Source organism: Panthera pardus, unplaced genomic scaffold, assembly GCF_024362965.1.
Source record: "Panthera pardus isolate Hobbes unplaced genomic scaffold, ASM2436296v1 HiC_scaffold_25, whole genome shotgun sequence".
NCBI classification, from domain to species: Eukaryota; Metazoa; Chordata; class Mammalia; order Carnivora; family Felidae; genus Panthera; species Panthera pardus.
The window spans coordinates 29,432,260-29,455,812 of NW_026526821.1; the positions used below are offsets into that span (position 1 = coordinate 29,432,260).

The 23,553-nt window shown below is 45.3% G+C and overlaps 1 protein-coding gene across 1 annotated transcript in view; it reads left to right on the forward strand.

Moving 5' to 3' along the window:
- TMC2 (transmembrane channel like 2) overlaps positions 1–23,553 on the forward strand; it is a 59,370-nt gene that overhangs the window by 27,403 nt on the left and 8,414 nt on the right. The window contains exons 9-16 of the mRNA XM_019462330.2: positions 1,499–1,641; positions 2,962–3,109; positions 5,583–5,771; positions 8,423–8,602; positions 10,123–10,272; positions 12,266–12,394; positions 16,626–16,693; positions 17,537–17,776. Coding sequence (XP_019317875.2) covers positions 1,499–1,641; positions 2,962–3,109; positions 5,583–5,771; positions 8,423–8,602; positions 10,123–10,272; positions 12,266–12,394; positions 16,626–16,693; positions 17,537–17,776 — 1,247 coding nt within the window. The remainder of the gene's footprint in view (positions 1–1,498; positions 1,642–2,961; positions 3,110–5,582; positions 5,772–8,422; positions 8,603–10,122; positions 10,273–12,265; positions 12,395–16,625; positions 16,694–17,536; positions 17,777–23,553) is intronic.

Here is a 23,553-nt window from a genome sequence, read left to right on the forward strand (position 1 = left end):
ATATAACAAGGTATGAAAAGTTAATTACGTGATTCAGATTCCACATTACAACTAACATTTAAGATGACCGTTTATTGAGCTTAGGTATCATATCAAAGAAACAACCCAGGGGCCCCGGGCTCAGTCGGTTGAGCATCCGACTTCGGCTCAGGTCACGATCTCACAGTTTGTGGGTTCAAACCCCGTGTCAGGCTCTGTGCTGACAGCTAGGAGCCTGGAGCCTGGTTGCGATTCTGTGTCTCCTTCTCTCTCGTCCCCTCGCCTGTTTGCACTCTCTCTCTCTCCCTCTCTCAAAAATAAATACACATTAAAAAAATTTTTTAAAGAAGAAACAACCTTAGGTATATGAAGAGACTGTTACGATTTGCCTCTCCTTTCCAGCTACATATCTATGTGAGGTCAGAATAACCCCCAGCTTTACATTTTCAGCAAAGATGTCAAAGAAGTACCAAAATTCTAAGCTCATGTTACAAATAAAAAGTGTACTGATTATACCTAAAACCAAATTATATCTGAAAACCAAACCAAAACTTGAAGTTCAGGGGTGCCTAGATGGGTCAGTCAGTCAAGCGTCCCGCTCTTGATTTTGGCTGAGGTCATGATCCCAGGGTCGTGGGATCGAGCCCCATGTTGGGCTCCATGCTGAGTGTGGAGCCTGCTTGAGATTCTCTCTCTCTTTCCTGCCCCTCTCCTCTGCTTGTGCACGCTCTCTCTTTCTCTCTAAAAAAATAAAATTAAAATAAAGGGGCTCCTGCGTGGCTCAGTCGGTTAGGCGTCTGACTTTCGAGTTTGGCTCAGGTCACGATCTCACGGTTCGTGAGTTCAAGCCCCACGTTGGGCTCTGTGCTGACAGCACAGAGCCTGCTTGGAATTCCCTTTCTCCCTCTCTCTCTTCCGCTCCCCCACTTACACTCGCTCTCTCTCTCTTTTTCTCTCTGTCTCTCTCTCTCTAAATAAATAAATACACTTTATAAATAAATAAACTTGAAAAAAAAAAGCAAAAATCCTAAATAAAAATGAAAAAAAGACTTGAGGCTCAGATTCGACTGTGAGTCTTATAATGTATAGTTTTCTCTGTAAGTTTTGCACTGAGAAAGCTCACAGACTCCCATCTGCTTCCAGAGTGTTAAATCAAGACCCTGGCATTGTGGAGGGGAAGAATTTGGAGCTCTACATGCCTGTGAGCGTGCACGCGTGTGCACACACACACACACACATCCCCTTATCCCTAATTGTATCCGGGATGTTAGCAACGCTCTCCTCCTCGTCCTGTATCTGTAAGCATTCTGTATAATGGAGAATAAAGAGAACAAAGAGAGACATGGAGACATGGATAGACTCGGGAGCACTGGGGGAAGTAAGGGACCCACAATTCTTCCTTCCTCCTCTCAGACTCCCATTAACCCCCTGAGAAAGACATTCCCGGTAGAATGAAAGTGTCTGGTGACTATATGCACGAAGCTTACAAACCCGGAGCGTTTGATCTGCTGTCCCACAGGGCTACATCAAGTATTCTGCTCTCTTCTACGGCTACTACAACAACCAGAGGACTATCGGGTGGCTGAGGTACAGGTTACCCATGGCTTACTTTATGGTGGGGGTCAGCGTGTTCGGCTACAGCCTGATGATTGTCATTAGATCGTAAGTATGACCGTGTCTTTCACAGGCTTTTCATTTCCTTCACACAAACATCCCGCTCCTATGGCCACTCTGTGCCTGCTTACCTTCCTGTGGGAATTTAGAGAGAAAATAAGGAAACAAAGAATGCAGATATGGATTGTCATATGTAGTATGAAAGGCATAAACAGGGTAATAGGGGAAGTTTGGGGAAATGGGATAGAAGCATCTTTACATGATGCTGAGAACTGCCAATCGCACTGAAAGTCTGGGGGACAGCATTTTACGCAAAGGAAGAGCATGTGCAAAGGGCCTGAGGCAGCGAATATCCTAATGAGTTCCAAAACCTGTCAAAAGGCCAGTGTGGCTTGAGAGGGAGCAAGCACCTGATAAGGTAAGACCAGAGAAGTCTTTGAGGTCTGTTTTTGCTTTCCCTGGAGCTCAGCTTCCTCAAAAAAAAAAAAAAAAAAAAAAAAACCTCTCCTGCTCCTCTGTAACTCTAGCTTGCATGTCAGCACTGAGCCCCTCGCTTATCGACAAAACAGCGCAAAGGAACATATATGGTGCGATTAACGATGGGTTAACGATGGTGCCCTCTCTAGCCTCAACTCCACCTGTCTCTGTGGTCAGAAATGGCCTTTAATTCGTCGGTGCCTCTTCATTTATATTCTCTGAAGAAACACCTTGGCCCATGAATTGCTTTCTTCGAAGCCAGGGGACCCCAATCAGCACAGGCTGGTGCAGGGTGGGGGACACCGTCTCCTGCACAAACCTGGCTACCAAGGCCCACCCACCCTTCAGCAAGGCCGTAAGAGGTCACTCCTCCCAGAAGCGTACGAGTAGCTGTGTCCGCAGGAGAAGAGTGGGGCACTCTGGGAGCCTGGATAGGACTCTGAAAGGGCAGTGTGCGGGCCCAGCATGGCTTTCTATCACATCATCTCGGGGGAAAACGCTGCCGTCCGCCAGGGCCTGCGCTGAACGTGACAGTGACCTGTCACCAGGTGATAGGCAGCCGTCCGGCCAGCCCCATCAGGCAACAAAGAAAAGCAAGGAGATAAGCTTGGCCCTCATGTTGTTACATTTTCCCCCTGCTATTATCCCAGATAAGTACAGAGATATGGAATGTTTCCCCCATGAACCAGAAAGCTAACTAAGCCCCTGGAGTAGCAAATCCCGAAAGCCAACACATGAGACGGAGAGGCACGACCTGTCCTGGCTATCGTTAGCCCAGTTCAAATCGTCTTGGCTCTCTCCTCCCCATTGGATGTCTGCCACCTGTGCCCCAGACGCGCTGAGGCCAAGGTTCCCTGGGCAGTCATGACAGCAGTGGTGTGCACCCTACAGGATGGCCAGCAATACCCAGGGCAGCGCAAGCGAGGGGGAGAGCGCTAACTTCACCTTCAGCTTCAAGATGTTCACCAGCTGGGATTACCTGATCGGGAATTCAGAGACAGCCGACAACAAGTATGCCTCCATCACCACCAGCTTCAAGGTAGGTGCCTAGAGTAGTTCCCACTTCCTGGGGGGAGCTTCGGGTCCCGCCGGTCATTAGGGGACTTCACCCAGCTGGGGCGTGGTGGATAAGATCCCCCAAGTAATTTGTGGTAAGAGCTCTACCAGAGGTGTGGGCCTAGCTCTCAAGCCTTCCAGAAAGGATGCTCAGGACTGATACCCACCATCTGTTTTTTAATATGGCGGAGACTCATGGATGCTGAGACCTGGTCCTGCCTGTTTCTTCGTGGAACTGTTTTCTGCCAGAGGGAGTAGAAGGACTCAAGTGGGGCTGCAGTTCTCAACCTGTTATGCACGATGGAATCACCTCAGCAGCTTTAAAAATCTTTTGGACCCAAACCCCCAGAGATTCTGGTGTCATTGGTCAGGGGCTGGGGAATTCCTGGCAAAGGATTCTTTCGAAGCTCTCTGAGAGATTAGAAAACCTATTAGAAAGAGTAGCGAATGCTGGTTGTGGGAGTCAATTAAATGTGCAACTTCAGGGGCGCCTGGGTGGCTCAGTCGGTTGAGCGTCCGACTTCTCAGGTCATGATCTCGCGGTTCGTGGGTTCGAGCCCCGCGTCGGGCTCTGTGCTGACGGCTCGGAGCCCGGAGCCTGCTTCGGATTCTGTGTCTCCCTCTCTCTCTGCCCCCTCCGCACTTGTGCTCTGTCTCTCTCTGTCTCTCAAAAGTGAATAAACGTTAAAAAAAAATTTTTTTTTTTAAATGTGCAGCTCCATACTTAATTATCTCATTGATTTGTCACAAAAGATATGTGAGGTGGCCTATACATCTCTATTTATTTTAAAAAATAGAAGCAGACCTAAGGGTAAGCAAATGAATGAAGGCAGAAACTGGTATAACAAAGCACTGTGCATCTTATTTTTTCCTCCATGACTGTAAACACCATTCAGAGCTATTGATAGTTCAATATTTCCCCCATGCGACCAGTCAGACTTTCTTTCCTCATGACCTGCCAAAGGTCAGATGCACGACGTCAGTGTGCTTGTCTTCTTCCCTCCCCTCTCTCCTTGCCCTTCCTGGCCGAAGAGGGCTGCTGCAATGCAGACAGACGGCAGGGGCACCCACCAGGGGCAGAGCTTGGGCTCAGCAGCTCACTACATGGGTTTCATGAGCCCACAGTCCTGACAGCTTGGCAGTGGGAAGCTCAGGGAGCTGCCTGGGTTCTCCTCCCTTCTCCTTCTCCCAGCACTGGGGGCCCATTGACAGAGCATCCAAGGGCAGGAAAGGGATCAGTGAGGGCTCTGCCTCTTCCTCCAGGCCTGTCTGAGAAAGACAAAGAAGGTCAATGCCTATGAAGCACTTTAAACATCTGGGAAGGTGAAAGCTGCTTCTCTGAGTCTATTAAAACCAGGGATAAACCCTTACGTAACAGGACATGTGCCAACAGCATGAGCTGAGGTATATTAACGGGTTGATAAATTAGTTAAATCTGAACCTGAATATAGTAACTGTTTATTGAGTGGAAAAGTCTCCTTCCAGGTACTTTGGAAACTGGGAGGCCTCATTTACCATCTTTGGTCTGCCAATATACTGCCATCTTGTGTCTTCATAGAGAATTACAGATGCAGGATGCAAAGTTTACAATAAAAAAAAAAATCTATTGTATTTTTATATACTAACAGCAAACAATTAGAAAAAATTTTTTAATTCCATTTACAATAAAATTACATGAATTACATAAAATTCTTAGGAACAGAGTTAACGACAACAAATATACAAGATGGCTACACCAAAAAATATGACATTTCTGAAAAAAATTAAGAAACCCTAAATAAATAGAGAGATATACCATGTTCATAGATTAGAACAGGGATCAGCAAACTCTGGCCCAGGGGAAAATCCAGCCTCCTGCCTATTTTTTTAAATAAGATTTTATTAAAACAAAGCCATGTCTATTTATTGCCATATTGTCAAAGGTTGCTTTCATGGAGTTGTGAGAGAGACCCTTTGATTTGCAGAGCCCAAGCTATATACTATATGGCTCTTACTAGAAAATGTTTGCTGGCCCCTGGATTAGAAGACTCAATATTCTTAACATTTCATTTTAATCTATTTAATCTATAGTTTTAAAACAATCCCAGTCAGACAGTTGCTGAAATCTTTCCAGGCCTTAGTATCTGAGATATGGGTAATAATAGAAACTACTCCATTGGTTTGTTTTGGGGATTAGGAGAGATAATGCAAAGCAAGGGTTTAGTACCACGTCTGGCATATAGTAAGCATTCAATAAATCTAAGCTTTTGTTATCACATGTTCCAAAATAGCAATAACAATAAGCTATATCGTCTTAAAGAAAATGATTCTCCATAGGGCAACAGTGCTCTGCACCACCTCCTTTGTATTATTTCATTTATGAAAATATAGTAAATAGTCATCTCAGGAACCCAACAACAATGGTTCCTGTTGGTTCCTGGCCTGCAATTATTCACATCTCATTTCCACACATTAAGGAATCGATAGTGGATGAACAAGAGAGTAACAAAGAAGAAAATATCCATCTGACAAGATTTCTCCGGGTCCTGGCCAACTTTCTCATCATCTGCTGTTTGTGTGGAAGTGGATACCTCATTTATTTTGTGGTGAAGCGATCGCAGGAATTCTCCAAAATGCAGAATGTCAGCTGGTATGAAAGAAATGAGGTAAAGAGGACATCTCTGTGGAAGTGAATATTGAGGGCAAACACAGAAATTATACTCATTCCTATGCCATTCTGCTGAATTAATTGAAAATCTGGATTATGGGACATGTTTTAAAGAGTGAAATTACATCCCTTTCTAGTCAGGTAGCATGAGCATTTGAACCAAGAGTCACCTCTTATAAGGCTTTTGTAGGTTGATAAAGCTCCATTATAATTAGCATGTCAGTCAACTGAATAGTCAGGTGTCTTAGCACCAATTATTAAACAGGTGATCCTTTCTTCACAGCTCTACAGTGCCATACATCAAAAATCAAGTATCTGTTAATGTGTGGGTGTGATTCTGGGATCTCTAATCTATTCCATTGGTTTATTTACCTGTCCCTGCACTAAAAACACACTGATAAACTATGGCTTTATAGTACGTATTGATATCTGGTAGACTGAGTTCCCTCCCAACAAGATCCACAATAAGATGCATTGAAGTTTCATTGTAATTATATTAAATCCGTAAATCTCTTTTGGCAATTTAACATCTTAGTAGCTAGCAAAAATGGCTACAAATTCTTCCCCTTATTGTATTCCTATATTTGTTTGCAATATGATTTTCTAACTCCTCTCATGAAGAGGTGGAATCTGTTTCCCCATCCCTTGAATCCAACTAGGCTTGGCCATGTAAGCTCCTTTAGCCAATGAGACAGTAACACCCATGATATAAGCAGACTTGAAAAGGGCTTGTGTATTAGAACTTGCTCTCTTGGAAACCCCGAGACCTCCACCATGTGAATAGTTCCAGACTAGCCTATTGAATGATGAGAGATACAGGACCCATTTATCTCATCATTCTACATTATAGCCAGCCAATGACCAGACATATGAATGAAACCATCAACCATCAGCTGACCACGGATACACGAATGAATCCAGGTGAGGCCAGCAAAAGAACCACCTACCTAAGCCCAGAGAACAAAATACTGACCCACAGAATCATGAGCTACATAAATTAAATAAAAAGAATCTATTTCCTCCCACAAAGCAAGAAAGGATAAAAAAAGAAATATGGAACTTATAGGACAAATGTAAAGCACAAAATCAGACAGATTTAAATCTAAATCTATCAGTGATTACAATAAATGTAAATGGATTACAACTACAGTTTAAAGGCAATGATAATTGGATTGAATTTTTTAAAAACTACATGCTATTTACAATGAACCTATCTAAAACATCAGGTCACGAAGCTGTGAGGGGGATACAAAAGATGCTTGAGATGGATTCTGCCCTTAAGTGGATTTTGCAGTTTCTTTAGGAAGCAGACTTGACAAGAATAAACCAAAGTACGAACAGAAATAGGCTGGAATAGTGATCAAATAAGATGTTTTGGGTTACAGATGTGTGGCAGGTGGAGAGGCCTATGTGAGCTGGAGAGACAGAGGGAGTTTGTGGCAAAGGCAGGAATTAGGCTGTGCATTAAAGAAACATGTGAAGAAAGGTAGTGGTGGAAGAGGTGCAGTGATGGCTTTCCAGGTGGGAAGCACTGCATGAGCCGGTGTGAAGGTATGAAGATGATGAGAAACCAAGCCAACAGTCAGTGTGACAGAATGTGAGGGAGTCAGAACCAGCCCAGAAGAGTTGACCCACCTGTACCTTGGTCAGCAGTTTAAGGATTTACTCTCCACTAGATGAGCAGTTTTAATTTCAGAAAGAATGTTCTACTGTGGTCAGGTTCAGTTACACGAGTAGGATTCTCCCAAAATTGGAGCCAAAATTTAATGCTTACCAGGTTCTGGGCTAGTAGACTTACATCCATCATCTATTCTGACTCTCACAACAAGAACTGTCTTTCCCACTTTATATGTGAAGAAACGAGCCTGAGCTCCTATCTCTGAAGAAATTATGTAACTTTTCCTAAATTACAAAGCCAGAAAATGATAGAGCTGGGGCTCAATCCCAGAGAGCTGACTCCAAATGGCATACTCTATTTTTAAAATTTTTTGTTGTTTATTTATTTTTGAGAGAGAGAGAGAGAGAGAGAGAGAAGAGATGAAGAAGGGACAGAGAGAGAGAGAGAGAGAGAGAGAATCCCAAGCAGGCTCTGCACTCTCAGCACAGAGCCTGACATAGGGCTCAATCTCATGAACCGTGAGATCATGACCTGAGCTGAAATCAAGAGTCAGACCATTAACCGACTGAGCCACCCCAGCACCCTGAAATACGATACTCTTAACCACATCTCCCTGCTATTAGTTCCCTCCTGTGATTTGAGCTCCCTGTCTTCCATGCTCCTGAGATAAGAGCTACCACAGTGACTCTTGCCCAGCTCATGACTTTTACAGAACACAAAACACTGTTCCATATGTTAATTCATTTATTTCTCAAAGAAAGTTTGTTATTTCTATCAAGACTAATGGCAACATCATGAGAGCAACCAGTCACAGAGCAGGTATGATGTGTGGGACATACAGTGACTGCTCAGGGTGTGTTGGTCCCTTAGCCAAGGCCATACAGCAAGTTGTGGAGACCAGAGGGCATCTCCAGAGGCAGAGGAGGGGGCAAGAAGGAGACAGGGATTCATGGCCCTAGGGAGTGCAGAGACAGTGGCCAAGCAAGTGATATTAATGGCACAAGTAATCCAGGCTTTCCTGATTTTCTCAGGTAGAAATTGTGATGTCCCTGCTTGGTATGTTTTGTCCCCCTTTGTTTGAAACCATCGCTGCCCTGGAGAATTACCACCCACGCATTGGACTGAAGTGGCAGCTCGGACGCATCTTTGCACTCTTCCTGGGGAACCTCTACACATTTCTTCTGGCCCTGATGGATGATGTTCACCTCAAGGTAAAGACCACAAACTCCCCCTAATCCCTGGTGCCCACCAAATTTCCTTTTTCCACTGTAATAATTTCCTTATGAGTAATTCCTATTAAGCGAAGAAACTTTGGAAAGTTGAGGAAATGAAAATGAAGAAAAAAATATCCCCAGAATCCTATGACCCAAAGACAACCATTGTTAACATTGCACTGCAGGTCTTTACAGTTTTTTCCTTAGTTGTCTTTTTTACATCATATACATGTCATTTGGTCCCCTGAATATTTTATCTGCAGCCTCTCTTATGTTGTATCGTAGCTGCCATAAATGTTTACTAGCCAAGTAAGTGTCCATTGAGATGATATGGTATGATTGACCCAACCTTTCATCACTGCTCACCTGACGGTTATGGAGCACCCACTATGTCAGGCCCTGAAGGTACAGCAGACAGCAAGACACGGTGCTGTTCCAAGGGTATTCACATCTAGGGTGGGAGACAGACTCGTTCATTACAGTGTGCTGTGACATGTGCTTTGATGGGGGCAAGCCCAGGCAGCATGGCAGTGCATAGGAGGGACTCCAGATTTCCCCTGCCCAACCTGAGAGTCTTACAAGACACTGGAAAAACCAGAGGGAACAGCTGGTGCAAACAAGGAACTGCAGGATGGCTAAGAAAGGAATGGAGGGAAGAAGGGGAAAATGAACCTAAGGGAAGGGTCAGATGATGATGGTCCTCTTCCCAACCCTTTCCTCCTCATTATTGGGCTGCATGAATTTTTACCTGAGGTTATCAGAAAGCTATTGGAAGGTTCTAAGCATGGAAGTAATTGTATCTGGCCTTTGTCTACCCCTCCACCTTCATTTCTGGCTTTCCTCCTACCCCAGTGAACTGCTCTATTCTCCTGAACCTCACATTTCTTCCCCAGGACAAAAATTTCTCTTGCCTGTCTCTCCACCCTTCTCCCCTTCTTTGACTAGTTGACTAATCCTCCCCAAGGTTTTGTCTCAGATGTCACTGCCTCCAGGAGATTCTCTGTGGCCCCCAGGGTCTGATGTGGATTTCCTTGGTCCCCAGAGGATATTTCCCATAGCTCTTATCCCTCTGTTCTATAATTGACTGTTCGTCTCTGTCACCTACTAGACTGTGAACTTTCTGAGGAAAGCCTGTCTCTCTTGTGCACTCTTGTGTCACCCTGCCTTGCATGCCCAGAATAGACTCTCAAAGTATTCTCAAAAGAAGAATGAACGACTGGATAGATGGATGGATGGATGGATGGATGGTTGGATGGATGAATGGATGGATGGGTGGATGGATGGATAATAACTTAGAAAAGATAACTTCGTAGAAAAGACCCAAGGACTTCAGCCAAATGCCCCCCTCTCCTGTACAGACTGAAAGGCTGGGAAGGTATTCTTATAAAGACTGTTGTGGGGTAGGACAGAGGCTAGGTGGTAGGGTAGTGGCATATTCTGCTTTAATTGTTGTTCCCATGGAAACAGTTGGACCATCCTTGGCTCCTTCCAATCCACATCTCCATCTTCCGTTTTAGCTTTCTAATGAAGAGAAAATAAAGAACCTCACTCACTGGACTCTGTTTAACTATTACAACTCCTCGGGTTGGAATGAGAGTGTCCCCCGGCCACCCCTGCACCCTGCAGATGTGCCCCGGGGTTCTTGCTGGGAGACAGCTGTGGGCATTGTGAGTAATTATGCTTCCCTGAAAAAGTGATCCCTGTTCTCAGTTCTTTGTTATTTCTTCCTTGATGTTTCTATTTTTAAGCCACCAAAATGTCAAGCCAGTATTTCTTCGGAAAGTTTCACCTTTTCTCTTCTCCCTTTTTTTTCAGCATCCCACATATTTCTCTGAATGCTCTGTTCAGCAGTCTAATGCCACTTGTATTCATTTAGAGTTTACTGCAGATTTCACTGAAAGCCTGTACCCGGAAATAATGAACCAATACTCCTAAAAATTTCATGCAGGATTCGTGTGTGTATATGCCTCTGTGCATTTTTGTAAAGAGAATTAATGGTTTGGATTAGTCTCAACAATTAATAACTACCCTTTCTCCTAACCACTGTCACCACTGTTCCTGTGGGTCGCACAGTGTGTGGACTTCAAAGGCTAATGTCTTTTGCCTTCCTGGGCAGACACTTAAAGTATTTGCTGGCAACACAGGGATCAGCGGCCCTCTTTTCCTCAATTTTTGCACAGGATTTCTATTCGTACGCCACCCCACTGAGAGGCAGAGTTTATCACTTCTTCATGGGCTCCCTGAAGAACCCACTCACATCCACCCGCATCAGACAACAGTGTTTTTAACTGAGGATGGCGAAGTACAATGAAGGAGGGGATTACATCACTCAGTCCATCAAACACTGCCTATCAGTCCACGAGCAGATGTTTTCCTGCTGCACGGTGTCCTTCCCATGTGGCCCTGGGGGGCCTTTTCTCCCTCCTGCCCCCCGGGGCCTTCCCTCCATGGAGGGCTCAGACTCACCATTTCTTGTCTCCTCCAGTCCAGATTCCCCCATACTCTTTAAATCCTCCTCTTCGTTATTGTACAAAGCAACCCAGCTTCCCTAGCTCATGCATTTCTAAAGCCCTCACGTGTGTAACAGAGAAAGCGTCTTCAAGTCAATAAAACCCACCCTCCTTAGAAGGCCGAAGAGAGTTTATTACCTACATGGTTCCTTTGGAGTATTCTGCGATAGAATGTCTCATTTCCTGCCTGGGTGCCCATCACCGTTCCAAACACTGATTAAAGCTTGTCTCTTTCTGAACCTGTAGCAATGACGAGTGTGAGCTGTTACGTACTGCTCACCTGTACCCTCCACCACCTCCACCCCAGGCCCCAGAGCATCACCTTGCCCAGACGTGGAGCCTGATACACGTTGATTTGTCTTTTACTTAGGAGCATTAACTTGAATTATTATTGAGGAATATTACTGAAAACTCATCAGCCGTTCATCCAGCATTTATTAATCACCTTGGAGGATGCAAACAATGAATAAAGCAGATCCTGTGCCCCATAGGAACTCCAAGATGTCTTAAAAATTGTGATAATGCCTGGTGGATCTTTTCCACTTTTTTAAATTAATAAATTATATTCACCCCATAAAGCAGAGAAAAGCTTTGCTTCTGGCTCTTCCATTATGTGCCTCGTGTAAAATCTGCATTATTATCTCCATATAACAAGCAAAACATCCAATTAGCAGGAGATGAAGAATGCTGGCTGTTGTCCTGAGGGCAAGTGGTCAGATTCAGTCTTAGCTGGGGGCAGCTGCACGTCCGAGGAGGTGGGGGAAGCAAGGAGGAAGACTTCAGATCCTCTCTCTGTGCAACAGTGCTGATAACTACCATATACTGGGCCTTGCCAATGTGCCGGGCAATTCGCATGCATAATCACTAAGCTTCCCAATAACCCTGCAAGGCTGATATCATTATCAGCTTCGAGAGGCTCCGAGATTATTCCAAAGCAATGCAATTGGTGACTTGTAGAGCCAGGACCTAAAAATAAACATTTTCCAAAGCCGAGGGGCCTTTTTCTGCACTACCTCTCTGTCACCAAGAACCAGAAGGTCGCAGAGAAGATTCAGGTGGGTGAGGAAGACTTTGCGTGGCTGCAGTCCATTGGAAGGGATCGGCAAGGTTTGACCTTAACCATGCCCTTTTCCTGTGTTCCCCCTTGCAGGAATTCATGAGGCTGACGGTGTCTGACATGCTGGTAACCTACATCACCATCCTGCTGGGGGACTTCCTGCGAGCTTGCTTCGTCCGGTTCATGAACTACTGCTGGTGCTGGGACCTGGAGGCTGGGTTTGTAGGTCACCGTTTCAGGGACATTTCCGCAGGAAGGCATCTCAGCCATCCTGTCTGATATAGCCAGACGCATTCCGAGGCATTTATTTAGATAATTGATGCCAATCTCTGCTCTGTGAAGTATTGAAGTATCCCACGTGTATGTCCTTTAAGTGTCATATTTGCCTTCTCAGAGGAAACTCCACTTCCCCCACGCCCCCGTGTAATTAACAATGCGACCTTCCTATCCGGGAAATGGGGGCATTTGGTCTGGGGAAAAGTGGAGCCCATGCTTCAGTGCTGAGCAGACGGTAGTAAAGAAATGCCACAGTGGCATCGCCTCTCATTCGAGAAGGCAAAGAACACCAGCCTTTGAAGTCCGCACTGAGCAAGCGATGGGAACGGTAATGGAAGTGGATGAGGGGACAAGGTAGCTCGTAATTTTTGAGACTCTGTGAAATCTCGGGGTGGGAGAGGGCAGATGTGGACATGACTGTTTCAGAAAGTCTTGGAACACCCAAAGAACACAGTCGCCATTGGTGCAGTCTTCTGGATTATGCTTTGAGACACCTCTTTGGACTCATTCCCTCCACCTGGAATACTCCTCTTCGCCACCTACCTAGGAAACTGCTCGTTCTAAATGTGGGTCATTTCCCCTCTGGGTGGCCTTCTGTGATATGGCAGAATCTCTGGCCTCATCCATCCTGTGTGTGGCTCTCTCACAACATATCACTCACTGACCCTGTAGTCACTGGTGTTGGGGTGGGGGGCACTTTCCCTGAACTGAGCCCCATATCTTGTTTACCTGAGTCGTTTTCATCCTGGCCTGCAATAGAATTAGCCTGGCCTAGGTAAGGGCTCCAGTACAGGTTTGTGTCATATTTTTTTTTCTTTTAGTCACCAACCACAATGTTACACAAGCCTCTTCAACTCCTCCTCATAGCAAGGAAAACTTCATAATTTTTTTTTTTTAATTTTTTTTTTTTCAACGTTTATTTATTTTTGGGACAGAGAGAGACAGAGCATGAACGGGGGAGGGGCAGAGAGAGAGGGAGACACAGAATTGGAAACAGGCTCCAGGCTCCGAGCCATCAGCCCAGAGCCTGACGCGGGGCTCGAACTCACAGACCGCGAGATCGTGACCTGGCTGAAGTCGGACGCTTAACCGACTGCGCCACCCAGGCGCCCCGAAAACTTCATAATTTTATCTGAGAACAAGAGTAATGAACTTTGTGCTCAAAGAGAATGCCATCTTTATTTTTTTGTTTAAAAAATTTTTCGGGGCGCCTGGGTGGCTCAGTCGGTTAAGCGGCCGACTTCGGCTCAGGTCACGATCTCGCGGTCCGTGAGTTCGAGCCCCGCGTCGGGCTCTGTGCTGACAGCTCAGAGCCTGGAGCCTGTTTCAGATTCTGTGTCTCCCTCTCTCTGACCCTCCCCCGTTCATGCTCTGTCTCTCCCTGTCTCAAAAATAAATAAAAACGTTAAAAAAAAATTTTTTTTTAATTTTTTTCAATCTTTATTTATTTCTTTTAATTTTTTTTAACGTTTATTTATTTTTGAGACAGAAAGAGACAGAGCATGAATGGGGGAGGGTCAGAGAGAAAGAGACACAGAATCTGAAACAGGCCCCAGGCTCCGAGCTGTCAGCACAGAGCCCGATCCGGGGCTCAAACTCATGAAACGCAAGATCATGACCTGAGCTGAAGTCGGCCACTTAACGGACTGAGCCACCCAGGCGCCCCAAGGAAAAAATTTTTAATATTCATTTTTATTTATTTTGTTTATGAGGGGGGGAGGGGCAAAGAGAGAATTCCAAGCAGGCTGTGCTCTGTCATTGCAGAGCCTGACATGGGGCTCAATCTCATGAACCATGAGATCATGACCTGAGCCAAAATCAACAGTTGGATGCTCAACTGACTGAGCCACCCAGGTGCCCTGGGGTGAGGAAAAATTTTCTAACCAGGACACAAAACCCAGCAGATGAGAAGTTTTTTGGGTTTTTTTGTTTTTTTTTTTAATATATGAAATTTATTGTCAAATTGGTTTCCATACAACACCCAGTGCTCATCCCAAAATGTGCCCTCCTCAATACCCATCACCCACCCCCCCTCCCTCCCACCCCCCATCAACCCTCAGTTTGTTCTCAGTTTTTAACAGTCTCTTATGCTTTGGCTCTCTCCCACTCTAACCTCTTTTTTTTTTTTTTTTTCCTTCCCCTCCCCCATGGGTTTCTGTTAAGTTTCTCAGGATCCACATAAGAGTGAAACCATATGGTATCTGTCTTTCTCTGTATGGCTTATTTCACTTAGCATCACACTCTCCAGTTCTATCCACGTTGCTACAAAAGGCCATATTTCATTCTTTCTCATTGCCACGTAGTACTCCATTGTGTACATAAACCACAATTTCTTTATCCATTCATCAGTTGATGGACATTTAGGCTCTTTCCATAATTTGGCTATTGTTGAGAGTGCTGCTATAAACATTGGGGTACAAGTGCCCCTATGCATCAGTACTCCTGTATCCTAGGGTACAGGATACATACCTGTAGGGTAAATTCCTAGCAGTGCTATTGCTGGGTCATAGGGTAGGTCTATTTTTAATTTTCTAAGGAACCTCCACACTGCTTTCCAGAGCAGCTGCACCAATTTGCATTCCCACCAACAGTGCAAGAGGGTTCCCGTTTCTCCACATCCTCGCCAGCATCTGTAGTCTCCTGATTTGTTCATTTTGGCCACTCTGACTGGCGTGAAGTGATATCTGAGTGTGGTTTTGATTTGTATTTCCCTGATAAGGAACGACGTTGAACATCTTTTCATGTGCCTGTTGGCCATCCGGATGTCTTCTTTAGAGAAGTGTCTATTCAAGTTTTCTGCCCATTTCTTCACTGGGTTATTTGTTTTTCGGGTGTGGAGTTTGGTGAGCTCTTTATAGATTTTGGATACTAGCCCTTTGTCCGATATGTCATTTGCAAATATCTTTTCCCATTCCGTTGGTTGCCTTTTAGTTTTGTTGGTTGTTTCCTTTGCTGTGCAGAAGCTTTTTATCTTCATAAGGTCCCAGTAGTTCATTTTTGCTTTTAATTCCCTTGCCTTTGGGGATGTGTCGAGTAAGAGATTGCTACAGCTGAGGTCAGAGAGGTCTTTTCCTGCTTTCTCCTCTAAGGTTTTGATGGTTTCCTGTCGATGAGAAGTTTTTAAAAATATTTTTAAATGTTAAATTTCAAATTTCTAAGATTTAACCCTCCCGTATCTGGAATACGTATGTTTCCTCCCTTGATCCATGCCTGACCTTCCTTTCTCTCTCTCTTGACTTCTTCCTCCTCCTCCCCCCCCCCCCGTCACCTTTGACCTCCATTCCCGAAGGACAAATGGGGAAGTCAGTTTAAGCATGCTGCATAAGGAGGCCCAACTCCCTAGTGCTCACACACTTTGCGTTCTTTCACATAGCTGACAGATCTCCGAAACTCTGAAAATCAGATTCAGGCTGAAAATAGGAATCTGGCTGAGCTCTTTCCTTTCCGTGAACTGCTCTGAGACTAGAGGAAGGTGAAAAGGAGAAAAGAGAATTGAAAGGGTGGTTTAGTTATTTTGTTTGCTTGTTTGCTTTAAGAAAATGTTTATTATGTTTATTTATGTTTGAGAGAGAGAGAGAGAGACACAGAGTGCGAGTGGGGGAGGGGCAGAGAGAGAGGGAGACTCAGAATCTGAAGCAGGCTCCAGGCTCTGAGCTGTCAGCCCGACACAGGGCTCGAACTCACAAGTGTGAGATCATGACCTAAGCAGAAGCCGGTCACCTAACCGACTGAGCCACGCAGGTGCCCCTGCCTGTTTGCTTTCAAAACTATGGTTTTATTTGACTCCTCATCTGATTACTCGCATTTGGTTATTTATTCAATGTATGCCTCGGCTATAATTTCAAGGTCCATCTCTGATTAGAGCATTGGTAAAATGTTCTCCTAGGGGCTAGTGCCCTCCCAAGAACACACTGTTGGCCTGCAATCCCTAAAAGGTAAAAATTCTCACTTTTTTCGTCGAAAAAGTCATTGGAAAAAATTTCAACTTTGACAACTTCAGATCTTCTCTTGAAACGTGGAAAACGTGTTAAAGAAATAGAGCCGTGAAACCCAAGTTTCTCCAGTCACCGGAGCAGGCCCTTTGGGATAGAGTGGCCTTGGATTGGCCAGTTGGCTGGTAATAGAGGCTGGCTGATACCTAATGGATTCCTTTCTCTCTGTCTGCCTCCCCCTGCAGCCCTCTTACGCTGAGTTCGATATCAGTGGAAATGTACTCGGTTTGATCTTCAATCAAGGAATGATCTGGTGAGCTCTGCATTTTCTATCTGGGGACCACCTCATCGGGGGAGTCAGAAAAGTGGCATCCCAGGCTTTGCCCCCCAGCTAGCTGGGGAGAGGCTGGACAAATCTTCAGACCTCTCTGAACTGCCTCTTTTGAGATGACAAATAGAGGGCAGGATGGGATGAGAACCAGGGCAGTGTCTGGCCAACCCATGTGCTACCATAGAGTGGGGAGGGGAGGAGAGTAGGAAGAAAGAGAGGGGAATGAGAAGGAGGAAGGAAAAAAGGAAGAAGTAGAGAGGGGAAGAAGGAGGAGAAAAAAAGGGAGAGAGGGAGGAGAAACAGAGGGGAAAGGAAAGAAAGAGGGAAGGAGGGATAAATTGGAAGGAGAGGAAGAGTAAAGGAGCCAAGGGGCTCCCTCCTCTGAGACACGAGTTGGAAGAAAAGGCTGCGTAACTTCAGCCAAAGACTTTCAAGACTTCCGAGGGCTCGCCGCAAGCCAGTGTCCAATGCTCTCAATTTAAGGACTCCAGATACTTTTCTGGGCAGCAATGCTGTTTTAGGGGGGCCACGGAGAAATGGACAGGAGGCCAAAAAATTTGCTAGGTGCCTTGTGGTGAGACAGTGGTTAAATCCTGGCCAGAGCCCAAGCCGGGGGTGCTCAGAGCATCTCCTTCCCCTGAGGAACCGGTGGCCAAGGCTTGGTGAGAAATGTCCTGCTTACGTGGGAGACCCCAGCCCTCAGGACCTGCAGGGAAAGCGGCTAGGCTTCGTGCTCCCAACCGCTCGGTCCCGTTTCCTCCTGTCTTCCTTCCCTGGCCTCTCCTGCTGTTGGGCCAACCAGGTGTGTGATGTCTGTCCTTCCAGGATGGGCTCCTTCTATGCCCCGGGACTGGTAGGCGTCAACGTGCTCCGCCTGCTGACCTCCATGTACTTCCAGTGCTGGGCGGTGATGAGCAGCAATGTCCCCCACGAGCGCGTGTTCAAAGCCTCCCGATCCAACAACTTCTACATGGGCCTCCTGCTGCTGGTGCTCTTCCTCAGCCTCCTGCCCGTGGCCTACGCCATCATGTCCCTCCCGCCCTCCTTTGATTGCGGGCCGTTCAGGTGCACAGGCTTAGTCGCCCGGGAGCAGCTCCTCTCCCAAGGCAGCCCGCTCAGAGAGTGCTGGCTCAGAAGGCCAGGTCTAGCGTCACATCGGGCTGCGAAGGGCCATGGAGCCTTGGGCAAATCATCAGGGCTGTTCAGTAGAGATTGTCGCAGGGCCGGAAGGGTTCTATGTCTGCGCGATCCAATATGGTAGCACCAGCCACACGTGGCTACTGAGCACCTGAAATGAGGACCGAGACACTAAATTTCTATACTTCATTACAATTCATTTTCACTGAAAGAACGAAAAACATGGCCGAAGGCTACCATATTGGACAGCACAGCTCTGACCTTTTAACATCTGGATAATCTACCGCCCTAGATTACCTTACTGTAGCATGAGTAACGGGAGATATTCTGAAGACGAAATAACCATATATTTACAAGCGCCTTTCAAGCGTGAAGGAGCCACTGAGATCCTGGCCTGGGTCCCCACGCTCTGCAGAGCATTTGTCAGTGCTGTGGGCTCAGGGGATAAGCCGGCCTAGTTTAGGGGGCTGGGCGTTGCGTAAAGAAATAAATAATTGCGTAAGGAGGTACATTGAGAAGCCATATGTATCTGTTGCTATCTTTCCAAGGGTGAGGCCCCTTGGAAAGAAAGCCATCTCTCTACTTCGTAAGAAGGAGTTCTGTGGTTCAAGCAGTTTGGAACATGCTACCCCTTTCACCCGCCACCTTCTCACTTAGAAATGCTGGAGGCACACTCTTTATTAAAGGATTGGAAGAATCGTGCGATAAGATCACGAATGCACACCAGTGTCTCCAGCCTTATTGACCACAGACTCTTTCTTCATGTAACAACCATCCAGGGCCAGGAGTAAGGTGAGGCCAGGAAGGAAGCTCCATGAGGGTGTGATGTTTGCTTCCTCTCTCGCTGCTTCATACGCGGCATCTAGAAGAGCACGTCTGGTTTATGGTCACCGCTCAAGCTAGACCGTTCATGTCACAAAAATTCACTTGTACAGGGAGGGACTTAGGGTTCCAACCAGATCCCGGCAGGCAACATAAATGAACGAGATGGGCAGTATTGCATAACATAAAGTTTTTGCAAATAAAGTGTCATTGGAGCACAGCCACACCCACTTGCTTACTTCTAATCTACGGTTGCTTTCTCAATATAACAGCAGAATTGAGTCATTCCAACAGAGACCATCCGGTTCAACAAGCCTGAAATTGTTATTATCTAGCTCTTTCCAGAAAAAAAAAAAAAAATCACCAACCCCCTGACTTAGAACATAGACTCTCGAGTCAGCTCTGTCATTTGCCAGCTGGGTCATCTTGAGAAGTTACTTAGCTCCCAACACCACAAGCTAATTGCCTCTAAGATGGAAACAACGGTAGCGCCTACCCCAGAGGGTTGTTCTGAAGATTTAGTGTATTATTTGCCAAGTACTTAAAGGAGTGTGCTAATCCATAGTAAGCCAAGCCTGAGCCCTGGCCAAACTGGGGAGGAGCTGGGACTCATAACAATGCTATGAGGTGGGAGGTATTATCTACACAAGGGCTTAGCTAACTTTTTCTGTAAAGAGCCTGAGAGCAAATATTTTAGGCTTTAGGAATCAAGAGGAAAAATCAAGCATATCACGTAAGTACTGATATAACAAGAGAAAGAGATGGCCACAAAGTTTTTGTTGACGAAATTCAAGATAGGACGACAAGAGAGAGTAATTTTTTGTAATATAGGTCTACCAGTGAAAAGAATGGAGTTCTTTTATGAGAGCGGGTGATAATAGTTCACATAAGAGAGGCTCAAAGTTACTGTTCCCCGTCATCAAACGTCAATTTCACTGCTCAGATGGCCACCTTTGCCGCCCGGATCCATCACTGTACCAGACGTGATGACACATCTCCTCCCATAGGAAAACAATTGCCAGTAAGCTTTCCTGCTGCTAAGCCATCGAACTGCTGTGCAGTAGGGCAAGTCAGAATAGTTGGCTTCCATCTCTTTCCTTTTTTTAAAGTTTTGTGTATTTAACTAATCTCTACACTCCACGTGGGGCTCAAACTCACGACCCTGAGCTCAAGAGTCACACGCTCCTCCCACTGAGCGAGCCAGGCGCCCCTGGGCTTCTGTCTCTGACAAAAACGTACGTGTTGGAAAAGGACTAAGTCATGAGAGCGAAAGAAGTTCACCATCGACACTACTGATGGCGATTGCGCGTGACAGATTCATCTATTTTCTGCAAATTACCTACAGCTGAATAAGAGAATGAATAACCGTAGTCTGCACACATCCAAAATTTCACAAGCTTTGTCAATTTGTCCAGCTAAGCCGTCTTCTGCTCTACACATACTTCGACCGTTATCAGCTACAGTACATCTTAGCAGATCCATTTCATTTCACCCACACTGAATTCCATTCCATTCAATGGAATTCGGGATGGAATTCGGGACTAGTTGTACCAAATTAGGGTTTACTTAACTTCTTTGAGAAATTTTCAGCCAAATTTGTTCCACACAGTATATTCACAGAAATCAGTCCTTCAGTCACTTCAAACTTGGCATTAATTCCTCAAATGAACAACTGAATAGCATCAGTAACATCTATGGACCCGTCAAGAGCCAAAGAAAAGCACTCAAACTCATTTGCCGTCCTTTGAATACAACGTTGTTCTCAGTGTCCTCAACTCTTCCAGCAGCTGCTTTTGCCGGAAACTCTAAAAGTCTTAAGCAAGTTTCTTTTCTCCAGATGCATTTCTTCAGCTCCTGCAATCAAACGCAATTTAATTACTGCACCACTGGTCAGTGACGAACATAATTTTGGAAAGCGGAGGAAGGCGGGGGGTGGGGGGGGGGTGGTCCTTGCTATATAGAGAACAGAAAGCTTAGCTGAATTATGTCCAACAAGTGTATGGAAATCTGAATTTATAAATCATGAACTTGCATGTTTGGCTAAGGAGACTTCTAAGCAAAGTGTTGAAGGTGCAGCCTGGTTTCTTCTTGCTTTAAACTGAAACGTGAGAGGAAAGAGATAAATTGAGAGAAGAGCTGACTAGAGAAAAGGAACCAGAACTTGATGATCTGGGAAAACCTTATCCAGATTGAAAAAGACACTAAAAACGAATTCATGGTCAGGAAAGCACACTCGAAAGAGAAAACAAAGGGGCAGCCTGGGCAACTTTTTGCTAGTGCTTCTGAAGAATCAAAAAACCTGAATATTCATTCATGCAGATGATTTTTTTTAAGCTTGTGACTGGGATCTCTCAACCACCCCAGCGGAAGCCAAAAGTAGAGATAGAATTCTCCAGGAAAGATCTGGGTACCACCCTCTGGTCTAAGGGACTGAATTCCCACAACCTACATGGAAGACCCACCAGGTACTTAAGAATGTTATATAAGCCGCGGCTCTGGGGTGGCTCAGTCAGTTGAGCATCTGGCCTCTGCTCAGGTCATGATCTCACAGTTCATGAGTTCAAGCCCCGCATCGGACTCTGTGCTAACAGCTCAGAGCCTGGAGCCTGCTTCGGATTCTGTGTCCCCCTCCCTCTCTGCTCCTCCCCTGCTCATGCTCTGTCTCTCTCTCTCTCCCTCAAAAATAAATTTAAAAAAATTTTAAGAATGTTATATAAGCCAGCTTTAACTGTTATCTTATGGCCGACTGACCAGTGTATTCATGGAGTAAAGAACTTGTTTTCTGGTTTCCCAGGTCCACAGATAGAGAAGAATTTTGCTCCAGGATGAATCCTATCCAGAGTCGCATCTATACCTGATTTAGATGATGAAATTTGGGGCTTTTGAGCTGATGATGTTTAGATGAGATTTTGGACTTTGGGTTGATGCCATAATGGGCTGCAACTTTGGGGGAGGAAGGGAAGGCAAAGAATGTGTTTTGCAGGTGGGACAAATGTGAATCTTCAGGGACCAGAGAGGATGCAGTGGTGGGCTGAATAACGGCTCCCCGAAAGATTTATGTCCTAATCCCTGCAACCTGCGGGTGGTAGCTTATTCAGCAAATGGGCGTTTGCCAATGTGATTAAGTTAAGGATCTTGAGATGGGGAGATTATCCTAGATTATCCAGATGAGTCCTAAATCACGAGTGTCCTTATTAGAAGGAGACAGAGGGAGATTTGACCACAGAAAAAACAGAAAGTGATGCGACCATGGAAGCAGAGAGAGATTTGAAGATTCTATGGCACCGGCTTTGAAGAAAGAGGAAGGGGCCATGAGCCAAAGAATGTAAGGAGTAAAGCTCTAGATACTGAAAAAAGGCAAGGAAACAGATTCTCCCCTGGAACCTCCCTCTGAAGGGAGCGCAGCCATGCCCAACGCCTTGGCTTCAACCCAGTGAAACACGTCAGACTTCTGGCCTCCAGAGCGATAAGAGAACAAATTTGTATTATTTGAAGTCACCCGTGTGGGAATCTGTTGTAGCGCATCCTGGAAACTAACACATCATCTAATACATCACGATTCAAGGACAAAATAACCCATACTTGACTGTGACTTAAAACCAGAACACGTGAGATTTGCTTTTCTTGTGTTTACATGACGGGTAGGTGCTGATAATAATAAAAAATTAATTACCTGTCATACTATGGTCATACGCATGGCCCTTGAAATGCTGTCGTTATAACTGCATCAGGGCAATTCATAGTTTGCTGTGCGACAGCACTAAGCATTGAGATGGCGACAAATGGTCTCTGACCCAACTATTCATCGTCTGCCATCGTAGCACAAAAACAACCCTAGACTTTATATATATAAAGGAATGAGCGTGGCTGTGTTCCAATAACATTTTCCCTACTGACACCGAAATGTGAATTTCCTACTTCAGTTTCTTTTTTTTTTTTTTCCAACGTTTTTTATTTATTTTTGGGACAGAGAGAGACAGAGCATGAACGGGGGAGGGGCAGAGAGAGAGGGAGACACAGAATCGGAAACAGGCTCCAGGCTCTGAGCCATCAGCCCAGAGCCTGACGCGGGGCTCGAACTCACGGACCGCGAGATCGTGACCTGGCTGAAGTTGGACGCTTAACCGACTGCGCCACCCAGGCGCCCCTCCTACTTCAGTTTCTCTGGATCACAAAATATTCTTCTTCTTTTTTTTCCCCCCCCCCAACCGTTTAAGTACATAAAAACCATTCTTCATTTTCAGGCCATATGAAAATAACAAGCCAAATCTGGCCCGTAGACCATTATTTGCCAATCCTTGATCAATACTTTCCAGAAGAGAAAAATGAAGCTTCTGGCTATAAATTTTGGAGGGCACTTACAGTCTGACGGTCCCATACACAATGTTGTATATAAATTCATATCTATGTCCTCTAAACTACCCTCGGGGGCAAATACTATTATTATACTTATAATCCCATATTATACTATGTTATTATTATACTATATTATGCAGAAGAGGCGACTAGGGAAGAGAAATTGTCAGTACCTTGGCCAAAGATATCAAACCTCCGCAGCACTGTCCAATAAAATTTTCTATGCGAGGGAAAACATTTCATATCTCCTCTTCAAATACAGTAGCTACAAGTCACATGACTACCGAGCACTTGAAATGAGTGACTAAAACCCTGAATTTTTAGTTTTACTTAATTTTACTTAATGTTTAGTTTCTTTTCAATAGCTACACTGGACAATACTGCTCTAATGGGGAGAGCGAGGGAACAGGTAGACACAGGAAGAAAGAGAATAAGTAAATTATCCACGGTGTCCCACAGCTAATAAATGAAGGAGCAAGGACTTGAAGCAGGAATTTCAAGCCCTAAAGTCCATTGTCTTGGCACTG